Consider the following 20,131-nt stretch of genomic DNA (forward strand, 5'->3'; position numbering starts at 1 on the left):
TTTCTCTGGTAAAGCAATGAACTCGGTAGAGGGATCCTTTGAAAGACACAACAAAACTCCTCTAGCCTCCCCCATTCCATGCAGTGCCACCAGCACATGACTGGGTCTTGCTCTGGTAGCTCTGGTGGGTTCCCCTCCTGCACATGAATGGTAATTGCCGTGGGGCTGTGAGGGAGGCTCCTGCAGGGAGAAGGGTCTTGGGTTATGGGGTGGAAGGAGTACTTTTTGGGAGGAAGGAGAGAGGGAAGAAGACTGAGTAAGGGCAACAGGCTCTGCCTCTGCTGTGGCAATTAGTGTGTGCCCAACCCACTGATGCATATGCAGGTAAGGTCAGTCCATCTCCCTGTACTGGCTATGGGCTTGGTTTGCACGGTAGCCATTTGAGATAGATAGCCATGTCATGTACCAAGAGCAAAGAGCTTTAGGCCTAGGAGGTGGACTTTTGGTCTGACCCAGTAGTCAGCAAAGAGAAACAGTAATATGTCATACAGTTGACCTGTCACAAATCCCATTAGTAAATCAATCATCACAGTAATAAGAGTTGCAAATAGTTCATAGGCTGAAGTATGTTCAAACAAACATCTGTAGAACGGCTATGACTAGTAAGTTAATTAAAATAATACATTTGCTGTAATTTATGAGTGAAACTAGGGTCTAAATTCACTGAGTACATAAATGATTGGAAATGATTAATTTGCTTTTATTAAATAAGAGGGAGGACTAGCGAGTGCTATGTTCTGAGCAACTGACATGTAATAATGACTGCTCCTGCAGAAAAGCATAATAGAAAGTTGTCTGAGTCACTCATTAACATCTACCACTGCCCTTTCTGTAAATTATAAGTCATTAAAGCCCAATATAGCTACTCTGGAACTTAAATAGTAATTTCTACCTTACTAAAATGTTTCATTTGGGTTTACTGTAGTAGTCTTAGAGGCCGAAACTCTTATTTTGAGCAGGTTGGGGAAAGTAATTGTGATCTAAACCTAATCCAGAAAGCCAAAGCCTTGTTTTATATCACTGTATTGAGGGATAAAAGTTAATTTAAATTGTTTCATTGTCAATTCATTCCTTGGTTTCACTGCAGAGTGCCAATTTTGCTGGCAGTTCAATGCTCTTAAAACATGTATCTTCTAAGAATAGAGTGAGAACATCACCTCATTTCTTACAGATCATCAGATGTCCACCAGTTGGGGGATCTGTCTTGGATTGAATTTAAATCAGCGGTTTAGATGTGAAAGACTCGATATCTCATTAGCAATCCCTTGATCCACCCTGTTCCCCTGGGTGCTGTTTTAGAATTATAATCCCAATCATTCTTCAAATCTTTATAAGCAATCAGTTTTAAGTGCAACTCTTAGAAGATAAGACTTTTCCTGCTAGTTAGTTCTAAAAAAAAACCAAAAAAACAAACCCAAAAAAAACCCCAAAAAAACACAGGTGAGCTAGAGGCTTTGATCAGACAGGTATTCTTTTTAAGTCAGATTTAGTCATTTTAGATTTTGTTTCTGCATGTCTCATACTATGCTACAAAATAATCCAAATACAATATTAAAAACAAGGTGAAGAGCTTCAAAATGAACCTCCTAGCCAATTTAGATTGGCTTGAGTGCTTGAAATAGTGCAATAAATCTCTTCTTTAATGTACAAAATTATTTTTAACCTGACATAAATGTAACTTCCAGGTACCTTAACCTTACCAAAAAGGATCATAGATTTGGCTAAACTTCAAAACTTCTTTAAAATTCAAAAATCCTCTGACAAAGCACTGAGACTTTCCTTAAAAGTCTCAATGTCACTATCTCGCTTACGTTAATAGTTTCCTTAATAGGGTGCCACTCATGTTACTTGTTCTCCCTGTGATGTGGTCAGGGCCTTTGTAGGTCTTTGCTGAAAGCTAGATTTGCTGGTGTAAATAGGAATTGAGTTTATTCCTTTTCCTGGAACAGTAATGAGATCATCGCATCAGCTTTGTGTTGTGATGTGATTAAGTTTGCACTGTGACTCAGTTACCTTGTCCTGGAGGACATAGTTATAAGATTGACAGCCACAGTGGGTATAGGAGTAAAAGGTAGTATCTTGTGGCAGACATCCAGATACTCATTCTGCGTCTGAAAACATTTAAGTCCCATGTTTTTAAAAGAATACAGTGTAAGAGTATATAATGACTTCTTTTTTTAACAAGAATCTGCTTTCATTTCCGTAACTGTGTTAATATTTAAATTATTGACCTAATCAAGTTAAGTGTATGGGCTGCAACATCTAATTTTAAGGCACACCTTGTTCATGGTAGTTGTGCAATAGCAAATGCAAAACAATGATGTAATTAGCTGCGCATCAGCAAAAATGCCTGAGAAGTTTTAACTGGAAACCTCTAAGAGAAAACCAACTGCTTTATTAAGTTAGAAATGCTTTATTTGGAACCTGTGTGTATTTACTGTGAATATTACCGTGTGATAATAGTACTTTATAATTTTTTTCCCATGGTCAAAAAGAAAATGAGAGGAAAAAATATCCGGTTCACATCCTGATGAGATCATAGCTGAAAGCTGGGTTGTTGGTAGCCGTTTTGTACACAGTTCAATACGATTGTCTATTCAACTGAAGCCAAGACTGCAGAAGTGGCGGTGCTGTAAGCTGGGTGTAAGGTTCACTGCCTGATCTGCGTGGGCAAAGTTTGTCAGAACCCTTGCATTCATTAGGATTGGCTTTAGCCAGTGGTAGCCATTCCTTGGTAGCTAAATTCACCCACAAGATAAAAGCAAAAAGCCGATGCACTTATAAAATAAGAAAATGTTTGTGCTTCTGCTGATACTGAAATATAACGTGTTTTGAGATAACAAAAGCTACAAAGGATCATTTTCTCCATGAAAGACTTAATCGCATAATTCAAGATTGAAGTTTAACTTGTCTCGGCAAGCATTTCATGGCAAAATAAACTGCATCACAAAGCTAGTTAGCATTCAGCCACAGCAGCTGGACTCATATTTATTAAAATTTTCCCTAGGACTTGCTCTGCACTTTTAGAGAAAAGTCACTTCCCTAATTTTTTCTCTGTAGACATTGACTTCTAGGCTGTTTGTTCAAGATAAGCGTCAAAATGAGGATGCAAAGGTCAATCTCTGCTGTATTACAGAGTTACAAAGAGGAACAGTCAGTTTGTCTTCCAGAGAATGTTCTCCTATCCAAATTAAACTGTTTATTTCCTATAGGAAAAAGGGTTTCTTCTTTGGGAATTCAGCAGATTTTGTGTTTATGGAAGGACAGGCTCGCCTTTTGATGGACTTGCTTCTTCACTGAAAGTTTTATCATTTCGGCTTTCTACCTCCGTATCTCCACCTTTTCTTGACAAAAGTCTGTCAGCCTGTGGTTAAGGCTCTGAGATGCTGGCTGCAGTGGAGCTGCTGCCCTGCCTGGTCCACCGCCACCTCCGCTTTGCTGTCCCACCTCTCTGCCGTCCCGACTCAACAGACCTGGAAACAGGTCTCAGCCTAGTGTTAATGCAGGCCCACCTTCATCAGCTGTTTAAGCTAATAGGACAAGTTGTGAACCAGAGCAAGTGAGATGTAAACAGGGATCTTATTCTCCCCTTCATGCTTTCAGGACAAGAACCCCTGGCAATGAAATGGAGCAGACAGTTGGGGCCATGAATTTTTTGTTTGCTTGTTTGTTTGTTTGTTCATTTTTTTAAACCATAGCAACTAAACCCAACAAAACCCATTTGTCAAGGCTCTTGGGAAACATAACTAATGGATGACATAACTACTCTCAATTCACATATGTTTTATAAAAATAAGGATGCACTAAAAATAATTGTGCTAGCATCTTTCCTCTGTTGATAGCGATTTCTTGCTCAGAATTTTAACATAGCGAGCTTTTAAAATAAGGACATCCATCCCAGCGCCGTGAAGGCAAAGGAGTTGAGGGAGCTGTTCCAACTGAGCCTGCTCAGTTGGAAATTAATACTGCCTTGCCTGAGACAACACAGCTGACTGTATGGGCACCCCAGTCTTTTACAGCATGCAGTAAAATGGGTTAGTGTAAATCACCAACAGTGGTGGTTCAAGTCAGCCCACTTAATGTTGCCATTTGGTGCGTGCATATATACATAGATTTCGCATTCTAGCTAAACGGTTGGTAATTTCTTAAACGGCTTTAACTCAAGTACTTGTGATTGTTTGACTCTTTACTTAATTGCATGATTTTAATTTAGCTAAAATTTATTTAACTACGCAATGGAGAAGATAAGCTGGAGTGTCTGTGGTAACAGTGCCAGACACAGCCTTCTACGTGAACAATTTAAGCAGGTATTTTGTAACTTTTACGTTAATTTCTTGACGCTGTGACAGATTCCTCCTTGCCTGGTCCCACTTTGGTGATCGCAACTGGGCAGCTGCATTAGGACAAAACTGTCCTTCCCATGCCCACCAGCTGCACAGACAGCTAGTCTTGTTCCCCTCGCTCCATCTGCCATGAAGTATTATGCAGAGTTGCCATGCGTTGCCCTTCTTTTTATACTGTCAGGGATGAGTTGCCAGCTACTTGAGTTTATCCTTAAATAACGTGAGCCTTGGTCTTCCCTGACTTCTTTTATTAACAGTAAAGCAGTACATTGCCATTCATGTCACAAGTTAGTGACATCATGTTGGACTCGCAGTCTTTGTATCTTTTTCTTTTATTGTCAATAGAACACTGCCAGGTTGAAGAGCTTGATCCTTTTTGCTCTCTAGCATAATAAGAGCACTTCTTGAATGTGTTGGAAATGGCAGCTGATAAGAAAAGAAGATGATGACTGTACGGCACTCTATTGAGAGAAGAAGGTGATTTATCTTCTCTTTGCAAATTTCCACTGTAAATCATTTAACCTTGTCTTAGAGCCCTTTTGGTTTTGCAGTTGCAGTAAAGAAACTCCACAGTGTTTATATTCATCTATATCTTGAAATATTATTATAAAGAACAGTAAGATGGCATTATGTTGGGGACAGCTTCAAGGGTTTCTCTTATACATAGGCTGCCAGGAGGTGGAACTCAATGAATTGATAAAAACATAGGAAAGCTACTCAGGAATCTGTTCCTGCCAGTCACCGATGAAACTGTGATAGTCAGCCAAGTGTGGGTATATGCGAGTTGAGGTAGGGAGAGGAAAATGGATATGAAGTTGTCAAATCGCTAGTTTCTTGATGTCACTAAAACAGCAGGGCTCATAAAGGGTGAAACATGTGGAGTCCAAACACAACTTAATGAAATGGCAATTGTTGACAAAAACCAAAACAGGAACGTACTGATGACTTGTGTGAGATGCAGTGAGTGGGGATGAAGTAACTGAACACTTACTTGCAACTTGGCCTATTGACCTATTCATTCTACATTAAATCTTACTCTGTTTATTTGGAATAAGTAGTGTAAGTCTGAAAGTATATGTGTGTCTGCATTAAGTGCAGATTTGGGCTGCCGTTTTGGTTGATGGTTGTTTTCACAACTGACATGAAAGTATTCAGTCAATCTGTAATGGCTGCTCTTTACTGACACTGATGGAGCAGGGATCAAATATGGGACCTGCCCTTAATTTCAGAGAACAGCAAGAATGAAAAGTCTCTATTCCAGCGTCTGGCATACTGCGAACCCCTGTTCCTGGGGGAGGTTTCTTACCCCCTTGTTTGGAACATGTTTGCGTTCCGAGACCACCCCCCCAGTGATTAGCGCTGTGCTGGTATTTGGGTACTGGGAGCCCAGTATGATTATGAATAGATACAGGAGCTGTCCGAAAAACAATACTGCCATGGCCAGCAATGAGAAATACACTCTCACACGGACAGATGTTTTGCTTTGGGTTGCACAGTGAAACTGGCAGTTCTGAAACCTGCAACCTGTTTATTCGATTCATAATTCAAAGCTGGTGTAATTCTCAGTGACTATCACTGTTGTTTTCGTTATGGAGTCCTAATTCATTGTTTCTGTGGGCACAAAAGGATTGCCGGACTCATCTGGTGTTTCAGTGCACTGTAATTTTACATAGTGCAATACTGTTGAGATTGCCTAGCTGTGTCATCTGTTGGGCTCATCACTATTACTTCCTTTTGACCTCCTCTCTGTAATTGCGCATGGATGACTTACTAGCTGCCGTAAAGACACTTCAATGCAACCGGGCTCATTAAAAAAAAAAAAATGTGAATAGACCAAAATAATTCTCCCTGAGGTCAGTGAGGACCAACTAGGTAGCTGTTTGCTCTCTGCCAGGCAGTCAGAGCCATCTGTCACATGACAATAAGCAAGCATCGATTTCAGAAGTCCATTTGTTTTTATGACAGTTTTTACAATTTTATGGAAATTGAACCATTACATAAAGCATAATTTTCCTCACAAATTGGTGTTTTATAGACTTATATCCCTGTACAGTCATTTACATTCCTAGTTGCTTTTTACATAAAGCATAAATATAATGATGCTTTTCTCCCCTAATAAAAAAATCATCAGACCTTTTTTTGTCTTTTTTCAGTATATGAAAGGCTATCCATGTTTGGTACTTAAGGAAAACCTGAAGGGTCCTATGTCCAAGTTTTGCATGTCCATAGAAACCAAGTCTATAGGGGCTACAAAGGAACTAATGTTTAATGCTCTAATATTTAGCTCAAAATCATAGTTCATAATGATTTTTTTAACAAGATTTTGCTACTCTTTTTATTCTTTAAGTACGTATTTTTCATAATCTGTGTTAGTTCTTAATTTAACTCATCATATTCCTGCTGTTCTTGGAATGGTAAATCTAAAACATTAAGTTAAACTGTGCAAGCTTTCAGTTGTTGTAGTCTTCTGTTCAAGTCCAGATTATAGCCAATTTGAGCGTGAGCTTTCCAATTTTGCTTCATCCTCCATGAAAGTTAATCAATGCCATATAAATGTTCCACTCAGGCGAAGCTAGGGATTTTGCATACTAGATCAGACTTGAATCGCACCAGTGGATCTGTATAAGGGCAACTTTGGCAGCATCTCTCCACATCACTCTGCCTTTGTCAAGGCATAGTAGTAGTCTTTTATCTTTATGAGGAGCATTTTAAAGCAGGACAAGGGACAACGTCAGGTCGGAGGTATTTTTTTGGAGGCTGTATGTATTAAAACTCAAATTCCTCAGTAAACTGCAACTGCTCAGCAGTTCCTAGGGATTTGTCTGGTTCACCTGAGCGTCTCAGGCACGGCTGCTCAAGTGTTTGTGTCCTTAGATGTAAAAGCATGTATGAAATTGGTAATTGCTTGGTCGCTTGCATACTTCTCCTGTATGGTAATTGCCATTTAAAGGTCAGCACTTTCCAATATGTTCTGGGTGTCACTGATTTTCCTAATAGTGAGAAGATGAGTTATCTGTAGTAATGGTTCTTAGCCTTACAAGCATATAAATATTTGAAATTATTTGAATTGTCATAGCACAAAATATAGCGGTGAAAGATCTAGGTTCAGCTGTACTAGATGAACATGAAAAGAACATGTACGTGAAAAGAAAAGAAGGCCATCCCTAACCCATGGAGCATATCGATGAAACTTGGATATAACTCAAAAAAAACTTTGCAGTCAGACTATTTTGCAGTTTTCCAGGGAGATATAAGGGACAACAGATGCTGGAATTCAGGGATCTTATTCACGAGTTGAATTATTAGGCCATAAAAGACAGCAGCACTGGAAAAAGAGTTACAGGAATCGCCATTTAAGAGGGATTGGGAATCACTTGTCAGAAGCCATTTTAGGAGAAAAGCTGATGAAGAGAAAGAGAGACTAGGAAGGACATTTGAATGTGAGAGATCCAGGGAATGATGAACTTGAGGGGAAATCTAGATATGCAGAGAACCCGTTGCTTTGTTTACAGTGTGTGTTCCTAACTGCTTTTAGGTTTTTTTGCTCTAAGACAACCAGGGGCCTCTATAATAGCTCCTAAAGGAACATAAACATAGGATCTGAGCCTAAGTTGGACCTGCCATGGTAGTACAAAATGATTCCAGTGGATTTCCCCGTTCCTTTTGTAAGGGGAAAGTCATACGAGTCCATCAGGGTGAGGTGCAGCTGGGAGGTGGTGGTCCCATCAGATCCAGCAAGGTGAGGACAGGCAGCTGCCTGGGAGCTGCGGGAGGAGGCATCTGAGGCGCTTGCGAGGTTTGTATAAGCTTAGTATGTGGCCCCATTTTGCTAAAGCTGATGTTTGAGGCCAGCTGGGATCATTGTTCGGACAGAGTGAAACTAGTCTGAAGTGGTACCTCAGGGAGTCATTGGCACGCAGATGACAGATGAACCCGTGTTTGCAGATGAGATCACCAGCAACAGGGTGGCAAGTGTTTATTTTTAATGTCATGTTGATGTTGGGCTGGCTTATGAGCATGCGTAACTTGTCAACATTGCAACACTATGTGGCAGTCTCCTGTAGCACCTTTGAGAAACCTTTTGCCAGGCAGGACGGCAGTTTACTTTTGATAATGAAGTTGTTGTGGACAGCTGGTTCTAATGGATGTGAAAAGGTTGCCCTATTCAGTTCTGTTAAGTCAAATATTTTAAGCTCACTAGTTACAGAGGATGGAAACTGCGATAATGGATATTTTCTGGGTTATAAAGACATCTCGTATTTCCTGAGAGCGAGCTGAGAACACTGCTAGCAATAAAAACCAAATCAAAAAATCAAACAAGACAGAGAGCAGTCTTCTGTTCAATAATTACCCCACGGTTTTATGAATCTTCTCTTACGCTTAGACAATGCCCCTTAGAGTTGGTCATGTTACAACTTTACAGCAATGATGGAGCTTGCCTTTGTGTGCATTACGTGTATGCTGAAGGGCAGAGAATAGCCTCAAAGTGGAAGGTGTCAAGAAACATCCAAAATCAATTAACCATTATATAGCATGTGGGAGACATTCCTTGTCTCTCTGTGAATAGTCCTCGAGACAGCGTGGCTTTCAGACTGCCGGGAAACTGGTACGTTTCCAAGTTACCGGTGGAAATTGCTTTGAACTTAGAATAAACCTGCACACACATACAAATTAGAAGAAAACAAAACACGTTGAATGAAATCTTGGCTTTATCAAAGTCAAAAGGAGTTTGCTGCTGACTTCAGTGGAACAAGAATTTTATCCATAAAGAGGGGGGAAAAAAAAAAAAGAAATTTTTGAACTCTAAAATCAGAGCTAAGCTGTCTGATCTAGGGTTTTTTTTGTCACAGATACCTGCTTGTTTTCACATGTATTTGCAGGATCTGAAGGCCACAAAGTCTTTGTAACTGTGTGTCTGCAATCCCTGACTGCAATATGCTTGCCAAAGCACACCTGGAACACTCATGCTTTTGTAACTTTCATTTCTTGTTTTTATGGTCCAGCAACATTGCTCAGGCCTGTTCAAATGAGTTGGCAATTAGTAACATAAATATAACTTGTCCAACTTGATTTGTTCTTCCCACACACACGTTCTGTGTCTGTCTCGCTCGGGCTGAACCATGTGTAGAGAGAAGAGTAGCAAGGAGGCATGCTGCGATGGGAGGGAATGCCAGGAAGGTTTTTACCCTTTTAGAATGAGCTCTCGTACAGTACAGAGAACAAAAATAACTTGTGGCCATCCTAGTGCAGTGTCTCTGCGAGCACACTGTCCTCGGCTGTTCCTCTGCTACGCTTGTGTAGCCTGGCTGGAGTTACCATTAGTTTTCATTAAACAACCTGTGAATTGGTTGCACCTAAGCGCTTTGAAGCATCCAGTCCCATGTGCCTGCCTAGAGCATGTCTAACAAATGCCAGATTAAACACCTCACAAAAGACCACTGCAGGTATCTGGGATTTTTTGTTGCTGTTTTTAGTTGTTTTGGGTTTATTTTTTTAAAAATTCCTGCCACGGATATAAAATTGCCCTAATAGCTAGAGTGCTCTGCTGGTAAATGGGAGTTCATGCTTAACTTCTCCGACCTGGAGAGCCGTGCTGCCTCTTGCCTCCCTGCCGAGTCCCTGTCCCGTGGTGTTATTCCCTCACTGCGTGGGAACCATCCGAACCTCCCTGCCTCTCCCCATCCAGTGGAAACTGTGCGGCAGCAACAAAAATGTGACCTTCACTTGCCTAGAAAAGGGGAGAGGACTACAGGAGAGCACAGGAGCCCATAGCCTGGTGTGGGGGCCCTGAGGAAAGGGTTGGAGTTGTGGTCTCTGCTGTCTGGACCATGAGTTTTCATTTGCAGTGTTAGCAGTCTGAGCTCCAGAGAGGAGAAGGAATTCAGATAACTTCGTGCTCAACGTGCAGGTTCCCATGCCCTTCGGCAACTACGCACTCCCCATGCGCTGTGCAGGTATCTCGGTCTCAGGATTCCTTTTTGGGGGATGACACCTATAACATAATCATTACAGCATCTACTTTATAGGCTTCAAATGCTTTACTGTGTCTGGCCCTTCATCACACAAAAGTAGGGCTACATTACTTCGTAAGAGTAAATAAGCGTGCAGGCCTACAGAAGCGATGGATCCGTTTGAATCCGTCATGGGAAGTGATGGATGCATTTGATATATCTCCTCTGGGAAATGCCAGCTCAATGTGTATGCTTGGAGAGGGATTTATTTTGAAAGAAATATTTATATTTAGTAAGTTTGAACACAATCAATGGATCTGTTAGTTTTATTTCACATAGATGCTCACCCGAACGGGTTCCTGTTTGCAGTATATTCTTTGTTAGCCTGCTCCTCCGTTAAGAAGGAACAGCTGCATATTTCTGGCCATGTCGTTGTGAGTTGTGAATGACAAACCAAGTGACGTGTTTTATTTGATTACTGCAGTGCCTGTGAATAGCTCAGCGCTGACACCCTGGGAGGAAAAGTACCATTAAATGCCCTGGGATAGGCATAAGATGGGCCGCAGCACTGGAAGGTTTTCTCCTCCAGCCCAGACATTGTGCCTCATTTCTGAAGTTACCATCCCATTGACTTGTTTGCTGGGCTGTCACGTCAGCTATAGTGATGTTTCTGACACCACTATATTTTGTGACATTTGTTCCTTAAAAAAATGGGAATAAGATCACACTAAGCAGCTGTGAATAGCCATCAACTTTCAATAACCACCAGCCCGGACGGCATTTGAGACAGCAGCTTTGGGTGGGGATGAAAGGCTCTGTGTCCTACTGACAGTCAAAGGTGGAAGCAGGAATGAGAAGTCTGAGCTGCACGTTTAAAATTGCAGGGACAGCACTTACTATGAAGACATTATTTGAAATAGTGTCTAAAGGGCAATAGGAGTGTGCTGAATTCTTGAATTTTTTTAATTCTGAAAACTTAATTTTTTAAAATATATTTCATGTCCTATATAGGGTCCCAGTTAGTGCACAAAAAAAATATATATATTGGTGATTGGTATCACAGTATCAGGTGAAGATACAGTTCCCGTTCACAGAAAAGCCTCCAGCTGGGGATAAGTGGTACTTTATTCACAACATGTGTCGATATTCAAGTGATGCTAACGTTGGACCTACAAGCATCTGGTGGTTCTGATAAACCAGCCCACAGCAGCTCCTCTGTTACCTGTGTGCCTGCTCTCAGCCAGTGTCGGTAAAGTTGAGAGAGAACTTGAGCTACCTAATCCTGCAAAGTTAATTAGCTTAGTTGTATTAAATTCTGAGGAAAAAGTAAGGAAGCATCACTTTATGAGGTTAAAGTATCGAGCGTGTTTGGGAAAGAGAAAAAGCTAGTTTGTGAGAAAGAGCATTTATGAAATGCCTTGCTTATATCTGTGTATGCAGGAATGGTGATGGCTTGTAGAAAAGTATCTGTTGAGCATGGAAATGGTAAACATCTCCAGCAGCTGTTTATTTGAGAAGATAACGCTTGAAGGTGCAGCTAAATATGCTTCTGAGGCCTTTCTTCAACCAAAAACAGTTTCAAATGAAAAGCTCCTTATTTTTACCCAGTCAATATTTTGCGTTATTTCCCAGTTTACTTCGCAGGCGTCAAGCTTACGGTTTACTTGAAACCTCAACAAAGCAGGAGAATTTCTTTCTCTTCAAAATGGTGAGAGAGTAGTTTACTACTTAGGTCTTTTAACTCATAAATTACAAAATGTGAGTTATGACTAATCAGAGAAAGCAGTTCAGCGTGATGAAACCAGCCTCAAGAAAAGTAATTGTCCTGTAGGTTTCCATGCTTTCTTGAAACTTGAATTGCAAAAGCCACTTCTTAGACCAAGAATCCAAAACTCTTCAATTTATTAGTGAAGGTGATCTTCCAGCGAATGTTTTATATTATATCGTTTCCTGCACTCACCTTTAGCAGTACCATAATACCTGAGCAGCTATCCTAAGTTTTAGGAAATACTGATCTTTACATATCAATTATGGTACTCCTTATGTGGAGTGTGGTGCTCCTTATGGGTCAGCCTTGTTTAATAGAATTGAAGAGAGGAAAGCTGCTGAATGGCTATTAGCTTAATAAAGAAAAGTCATTTTGAAATTCTTGTTAAATTGCAGTGACTGTACAACTAAAGTGAGATTTAATTACATTTTTAATTAAAGGAATAGCTATTGATTATGTCATTAAATATGTGTTGTAGCCAGCCCTAACAAATAGCGATATTACAAGAGATCATTAAACTAGTTGTTAAAATTCGAAGTGAACAACAACTAGAACTGGTGTGGATGAAAGATACAGCGATGCTGGGTAGAAGAGAAAGATAACAAAATGAGTGAAGAATACATTTGCTTCCAGAAGTTTGGTTACTGACGGTTTTATGTGCTGTCATAATTTATTTTTATCTATGGAACAAAATGAAGACAGAACTGGAACAATTTTTAAATAAGAAACATGGGTAAAGTTTTATCTTGGGTCTTGAAAGTGAACAGCGATTCAGACAATATTTCTCATGAGCTTTATGTGAAGCAGGATCTAATCTGTCGTATCACTCAGGGAGCAATCAGATCTACTGCACAGCCTGATCGAAAGGGCAAATAAATGCTAGCGGTCAGAGCAGTAACAGCATGGGAGTACTGACAAAAAAACACAGGCAGCTGCGGTCCAGCTGGCTACAGGGCACGGGCAGCTCACCCTGTATTCAGCCTGCAGCTTTCCTGCCACTGCAGCGTTGATCCTCTCCCAGGCCCATGGCGTGGATGCCTGGTGATAGACAGAAAGCAGTTTTCTGGATACCGGTGATCGAGAGCGGGTGTGGAAACCCCATCTGCCCGCGTAAGTCCATCCAGCCGCGTTGTGTCTGTGCAGGTGCGTGCCATTTGTGCGTGCCGGTGGCACTGCCGGCTGGACGGGTCTGTCCTTCACCAACGCCCCTTGGCTTGTGTCAAGCTGTTAGTTGATGCTCTCAAGAAAATGTGTCCTAAATTTGTTTTAGACTTAATTGTCTGCAGGCTGCTCATGATGTTAAAGGCCTGATCCTTTCCCTCCTTGTGGTACCACCTTTACTGCTGAAAGGATCTTACCGAAGCATTTTATTAGAGAGGAGAGTAGCCCCTACGGATGGATAGCACAGCAGCCCATTGCTTGTGGCTGAAAGCTGCTCTGAACAGTGAAGCGTAATAGGGAGATGGGGTAGATGATCTCCTGGGTCTTTCTGTTCTGTCCGTTACGATTTCTGTGTGTATAAAGCCGGTTTAATCCTTTCCATTCAGATGCATTGTATCCACAGAAATGTATTCTTAATGACACCAGGCATGCTGCAACATGGGCAAGCTTATAGTCAGACCCTGTGACTCAACTAAATTATTGTTTTAAATAGAGCATTTTAGAATTAAATTTTTTTCTTGGTACAGATTTTATAGTTGAGCATATTTTGAATGTTCTGCCTATGTAAAATGCACAAAGGCTAATTTGTTAAAAGATTCTGAGGGTTGTACAGATGTCAGCACCCAAGAGTTAGGATGTATTAGAATTAGAGATATCTGTAACCTTTATTTGACCTCGTAGTTTTATGGAGCATGATCCAGTCTTCAGTGACCTCCCTCCCCCCCGTGACTTCTTCCTCTTTCAAGTGTGCAGGATAAACCCCGGGCACGAATGGGGCAAGTGCAAAGAAGGTGGCAGCGGCTGGTGAGCTGCAGAAGTTAGGGGGGAAGCCTTCGGTAGAGGCATGAGCACTCTTTAGGAACAGAAAGCAACGGCTTGTGGTGAAAGCACTTTTCACCCTGTATTGCAACAGTATTGCTGCTATTATGTGTGTTGTTCTCACATTCAGAGCCCAGATTACAAAACATCTGTGTCTTAACGGGTGACAAATAAAGAAGAATGGATTACTGAAATATAAACTGAAAGGGTCAGATACAAACCTCAAGGGAGTAAAAAGGTTTAATGACCTGTAATAAGGATTTACCAATGATTTGTACTTAGGTAATGGCATCACTGTTTTTTTTCAACACACAAGGGTACATTTTAGTTTACTTTAGATGGGTCCCTGTTCCCTGCTTCTGCTTAACTGCAGGATGTTATGATTATAGATGTAGTGACACTGTTGTTGCAGAATCACTGATAAATTATGGTGGGATGGCAGCTGTAAATACAGCTTCTCTTGTGATTTAAGAGGGAGATGTGAAGGCGTATTGCCTAGATGTTTGATCAATGGTAGATAGGGCCAGCCGCAGCATGCAAAAGCTTAAAAGTCCTTGCCAGATTTTGGGATTAGAAGTTGTCGTTTCAAGCATCAACTCCTCTGGTATTGAAATACTCAGCTCCTCTGGTCCTCCTCTTTTCCTTTCTCTTCAGCCAAGATTTATTTACCTTTGCAAGCAGGAACTGACACGCAAACCTTTTTTTCAGTAGTTTTTTGAGATACAGGAGCTTCTTCAGCAAGCCGCCAAGTATTCATAGAATCGTAGAATCGTTAAGGTTGGAAAAGACCCTTAAGATCATCGAGTCCAACCGTTAACCTAGCACTGCCAAGTCCACCACTAAACCATGTCCTCAAGCACCATGTCTACCCTTCTTTTAAATACCTCCAGGGATGGAGAGTGTCTGTCTGTGCCACGCTGCCGTGCGACTTCATGTTCATGTCGTGTCCCCCGTGACCTTCCCATTCACCTGCTTAACTGGTCAGGAAATGTCTGGCTGCTTGGAGCCGTGTTGTTATACTACTAAAGGCTGGAGAAAGTATAAACCAGTCGTTAGAGACTAGTGTGATAACACACACCAGCAACAAAATCAGCTGTAATCAGGATTCCCTTGACACAAAAGGGCATATAGCTTTGGTCACTCAGTCCCCTGCTCTGTAGGTGACAGTCCTGTGCAGGTAATATTTCTAATGACAGATGGGGGGCAAGGCAAATTTCAGTATGCAACTGTTAACGTTGCAGTGATTTTAACCTGGCTCCTCTCTGAGAAAACTCCACATGTCCTGATCTGAAGGCTGATACAAGCTCGGTTATTTTTTACCCTGAAGTGAGAAATGAAAACGACTGCCTCCCCAAGATCTCCCTGGAATTCAGATTAAATGGGGCTTGTACTTGCATTGGTACTAAGGATGAAATCAGGATTGGCAGACTGTGATGTGTGAATTTGCACACATACAGGGACTGAGAACAAGAGTGAATCTCGTTAGTTAAGCCAAGACATTTTAGATGGTCTGTGCCTAAAATTCAGTTCTGTTCAGTAAAAGGGACTTTCTCTTGGGTCTTTTTAATGTCACATTCCATTTACAATTGTAATAAATGCTATAACTTGTTTCCTTCTCCCCATCCCACAAAAAATGACAGAGAGGAATTTCTTGCTAAGCCTTTGATAACGGTTCTTTCTTTTTGTTCCAGATAACTTCAAACGAGAAGCGCTCGGAGAGCCTGAAGAATGATGGCGATGCTCTTATCCAGACTCTAGAGAGCCTGGCCCAAACCGCCAGGTGAGTTCCCTCAGGCTTCCAGGAATTTCAAGGGCTGAGAGCGCTCCCCTCCTCTTTTGTCTGCGATGGTCCTCTCCTGTAATCGCCTTCCGTGCAGTACAAGCTTCTCGGGTTTCTGTTCCTGGCCCCCCGCCCTACGCTGCTCTCCTCCAAACTCCTCTCATTCAGAGCTTGCCGACGTTTCTGCCGCGGCGGCGGCGTGCTTTGATCCCCAGCTGCAGCGAGCCGCAGCGTGCTGCACAGTCCTGCTCAATGTGTGTGCACACGTGTCATTTTTTTTTTTTTTAAATATATTATTTTATACCGAACACTTGGCCTCTATAACCGGATACTGGTCAGTGGTTCTTGGCAGAGTGGGCTAGATGCACAATGCAGTGTTTATGCCCTGTTTTAAAGTAATTGTGTTTGGTGCACTTGCAAGCTGATGACTTTCAAATGCGCAGCTGACAAACAGCACTACTTTTGTTTAAGAATACCTGTGGCTTCTCCACGAAGGCTTTGGGGAATGCCGTGGCCTCCTCTTCGACAACAGAGGTGCTAGTCCCCACAAGTTGGCCAAACCTCAGCTCATCTCCCGTGGACTTTCCCTCATCTAATCCCCTTTGGACATATGAATGAATGAATGACTGTTCTCTGTCCTTCAAAACAAATTTTACGCTCCTGCCATGGGCTGTTAGGCTGCATTTCACTCCTGGTTGAACTAAAATTCATAGAGAAATTGTAGTTTATAGATCAGTTTTTGAAACAATAAGATCATCTTCTCAGTGCTCTTTGTGCACCCAAATGCAGGCTTTATATGGGTCAGCTGTTTGGGAAAATTGGCTCCTCGACATTATGGCGGGGTGTACCCCGTGTTGGAAGGAAGGCGGAATGTGGGCAGATGTGGAGAGGAAAAGTCGGGACGTGGTGGGCGTAAGGAGGTGCGCGCTGAGGACTAACCAAACCTGTCGAGAACAGTCTGCATCCCTCTCGCATACTCAGCTGCTGACTCACGGGTTTTTGTATGACACATCAAATTATCTAACTAAAATGAAATGTCAGCTCTCCCCAAGGGAGACACTGGCACCACCACTGAAGATGACAGTGGGGAAAGATGGGTTTTTCTTCTTTTAGAACTAGTTTTCACTCTATTTCGTAACATTTCAGCATTAGATGCACTAGACAGCTCAGTTGCTGTCTTTGAGTCTGCTTTTCTGGCTGCCTCTAATTGTCTGTTATCTATACATTTCTGTACTCAGAAAACCACATACTACAGAGCCCAGAATAAACAGCGCTCTCTCTTATTTGACACAAGATGCTCAGTAGACCAAATTCTAGTTGATGCCAATGACGAGTGTGTTGATACGTTAGGGTAAGCCAAGTTCCTTCGCTGTGCCAAGCTCCCACACTGCAGCAGCAACAGGGGAGCCCCCCAGAGCTCACGGATCTCATTCCCCCTCCTCCCCCCTCTTTGGGGAACACATGTCCCTATCCATTTGCCTCCAGAGGAAACTGGGAGGGATTCAGCCTGGATCTTGGGGCTGTAATGGACTCAGACATGGATAAACTGGCAATGGGCAGACAGGAGAAGCCTGGGGTTAGCAAGCTTAATCAGGTTTAGCTGAATGGCCGTTTTGTTTATGGATGTTCTGCCATCTCCCCAGATTCCCTTGTGTGGCATCTTTCCCGGAATATTCCTTGTGACCTAATAAACTTGGTCTCCTCACCTGTGCTTTGAACCCTGTTAAGAAGCTTCTCTGTATCTCATGCAGAACTGGAAACGTTTTAGAGAAGGCTGCAACCGAGATCCTGGATCTAAGCCATCCTCTGAGTAGTCTAAACTCCCAGGCCCTTCCGCCCACGTACTAGTGCTGGGTTGAAGTGATTGAGGAGTGTTTTTGCTTTGCTCATTTTTTATAGACAGGTTTCTAATCTTTCGCTCTGCCTGTGCGGCGGGAGGATCCCAGCCAAGCGCCAAGCAGTCCCGTGCCGAGAGAGGGGCACCGCTTGGACTGCAAGCTGCTTTCGGTGCTCTCCTGCTGCCGTGTAGCAGCCGTGCATTGCCAAACTCCTTCGCTGCGATACGTCCTCAGCTAGTTGTAACAGGCAGTTTTGAGAGTGACACATAACCAACCCATTCTGCTTAGTAGCTACGTGGAATCAAATCTACGCTTTAAAATACGGGATCGTAGCCATTTCTGTTTCAGTGAAGACAGTTGCCAAGATGAATTTGTTTCAGATAACTAAATTTTCTGATTTAAACTGTTGCTCATTAAGACGTTGGCTTACATAGTGAGGACTGATCATTTGGATTTTCTGGCTAGCTCTGCGATCCCCAAAACATGGAGTGTCGGCGGGTATTTGTCATGAGCAGCAACCGAGGAAGTTGTGGATGGGTCATCTAAAGATGAGGGATGGTAGTCTATCAAAAACCCGACTTGTTTCTGTGGACTAGCAGTAATGTGTTAGAGCCTCTGCTCCAATGCTAGAAAAAACACGTATTTCCAGAAGGAAAAATTAGGCAAAATACATATAATAAAAACTTAGGCGAGGAAGTAAAGGGGGAAGATCCGGCCACTCAATCTCAAACCTGCGGAGCTGTGTGTGGTGGGGCAGTCGGTCCTCCTTGCAGGAGGTGAGCAACACGGCGAGCGGAACTGCCTTCCTGCCTGGAGCACCGCTGCGCTGAGCGGGCTGGATGCGTGAAAACACATTTTTCTGTCAAGCGGGAAGTGTGTGTGTGTAGATTTGGGGGTGGGGTGTGTCATGGTAAATTATATCTTCTTTTTACAGAGGAGATGGAGTGAGGTAGCAGTTGCTGTGAATTTGAGCTGAAATGCATTTTTACACAAGATTTGCTACAGCGCAGAATCACTAGTTGCATGTTGCTGCTTAACAGAAAAGCAGGGTATTCAGTGCAGGGGATGGCTATTAAGAATTTTCCAGCATAGATAAAGGCAAATGTGGGATTTGAACAAAAAGTTTTCCCCTGAGGATGTCTAATAGATGTTGTTTTAATAGATGCTGTTTTTAATTCCTAGCTCTCACGCTGACGTTGCTGTTGCTTCCTTGGCATTTGAAATTCTGAGAGCGGTGGGACGTGAAAATACCAAGACCACCAAGTGAACCATTTCTGACCGGCCTACTGAAATGCGCAAGGTCTGTGCCGCTCAGCACCTCGTTCCTGCGGGAACAGCTTCAAATGAGCGGAGCAGCCGTAACTAATTTAGCAAGCTGAGCTGTAGCTGTGTATAAGCATATGCCCGACTTTGGGAGGCTTCAGGGAGTTTTGGGGGGGGGGTGGGGGGTGGGTGGTGTCTTTTCGTTTGTTTGTTTCGTTTTTTTAAACCCCTGTAAGGATGAATTCTTGCTTACTGCTTTACCTTGCTGGCATTATGTGACGTAGCTCAAATATTTGACAGCAAGAGTTTGAAAAGTGTAAATTAAATAAATAGTATAGTTATTTCACAATATAGACATAAAGTGTTTCACTATTTTAAGCTGCTGTTGGAAGTGTTCATGTATCTACTTTTCTTTTGACCGGGTGAATGCCTCGGCTCTTCATTTTAAGGGGTCACCTCATGCCTATGACTGGCAATATTTTTCATCTCATGCAACCAGAACCAGCCCCTGCAGTCACGTAGAGGCTGTGTGTGTACGTGGCATGATGGGTTTTTATCATCAGGGTTTTTTGTTTTGGTTTGGTGGTTGGTTGGTTTGTTTGTTTGTTTTTTACCCAGTAGCATGGGCTTTTTTGTGTGGGCATGTGTGCCCCTCTGTTGCCTAGCACTGCACAGCTTAAGCTGCATTGGTGGAGTATCGTTCTCAGCTGCCAACGCCCCGGGCTGGAGCTCCTCTTTGAAAACCGGCGAGATGATGAGCCTGGCAGCGTGGCAGCTGATACTCCAGGAAGCGTCCTCTAGAGCTAGCCGGTGCCGCAGCGCGCAAAGACCTGACATCCCTTTTCTGCCCACGTCCCCCGAGCGAGCGTGTTGTGGCCGGCTCTGGCACCATGACCACTTCTTCGTCTCTAGCAGCTGTCTTTCCCAGCGACGATGGCGCGTTCCTGCCACACCTACCAAACACGGTGCCCTCCCGAGAGCTGCTGCTGCAAGCCTGCTGTCGGACAGCCCGGTCCTTCAGAGTACGTAGCGGCAAGCAAATACCCCTAGGTAAACAGATTGCACCTTGTACATTATTTTCTTATGATGTTACTTGAACTATCACTAGCTCTTTTTCATAGCTTAACAGCTGGAATTAGAGCCGGAGTTCTAGAAATGGGGGGAAGCTAGCTGGTGGCTATTAAAGTGTTTTATGACAATGGTCTTCT

General features: G+C 42.6%; 1 protein-coding gene across 1 annotated transcript in view; it reads left to right on the forward strand.

Annotated features, from left to right (window-relative positions):
- Positions 1-18,927, forward strand: part of ULK4 (unc-51 like kinase 4) — a gene marked incomplete at both ends in the record, with an annotated part of 244,522 nt that extends 225,595 nt beyond the window's left edge. The window contains 2 exons of the mRNA XM_082310398.1: positions 15,734-15,822; positions 18,843-18,927. Coding sequence (XP_082166524.1) covers positions 15,734-15,822; positions 18,843-18,927 — 174 coding nt within the window. The remainder of the gene's footprint in view (positions 1-15,733; positions 15,823-18,842) is intronic.
- Positions 18,928-20,131: the final 1,204 nt, after the last annotated feature.

Source organism: Platalea leucorodia (assembly GCF_965183815.1).
Source record: "Platalea leucorodia genome assembly, chromosome: 1".
Classification (NCBI taxonomy): Eukaryota; Metazoa; Chordata; class Aves; order Pelecaniformes; family Threskiornithidae; genus Platalea; species Platalea leucorodia.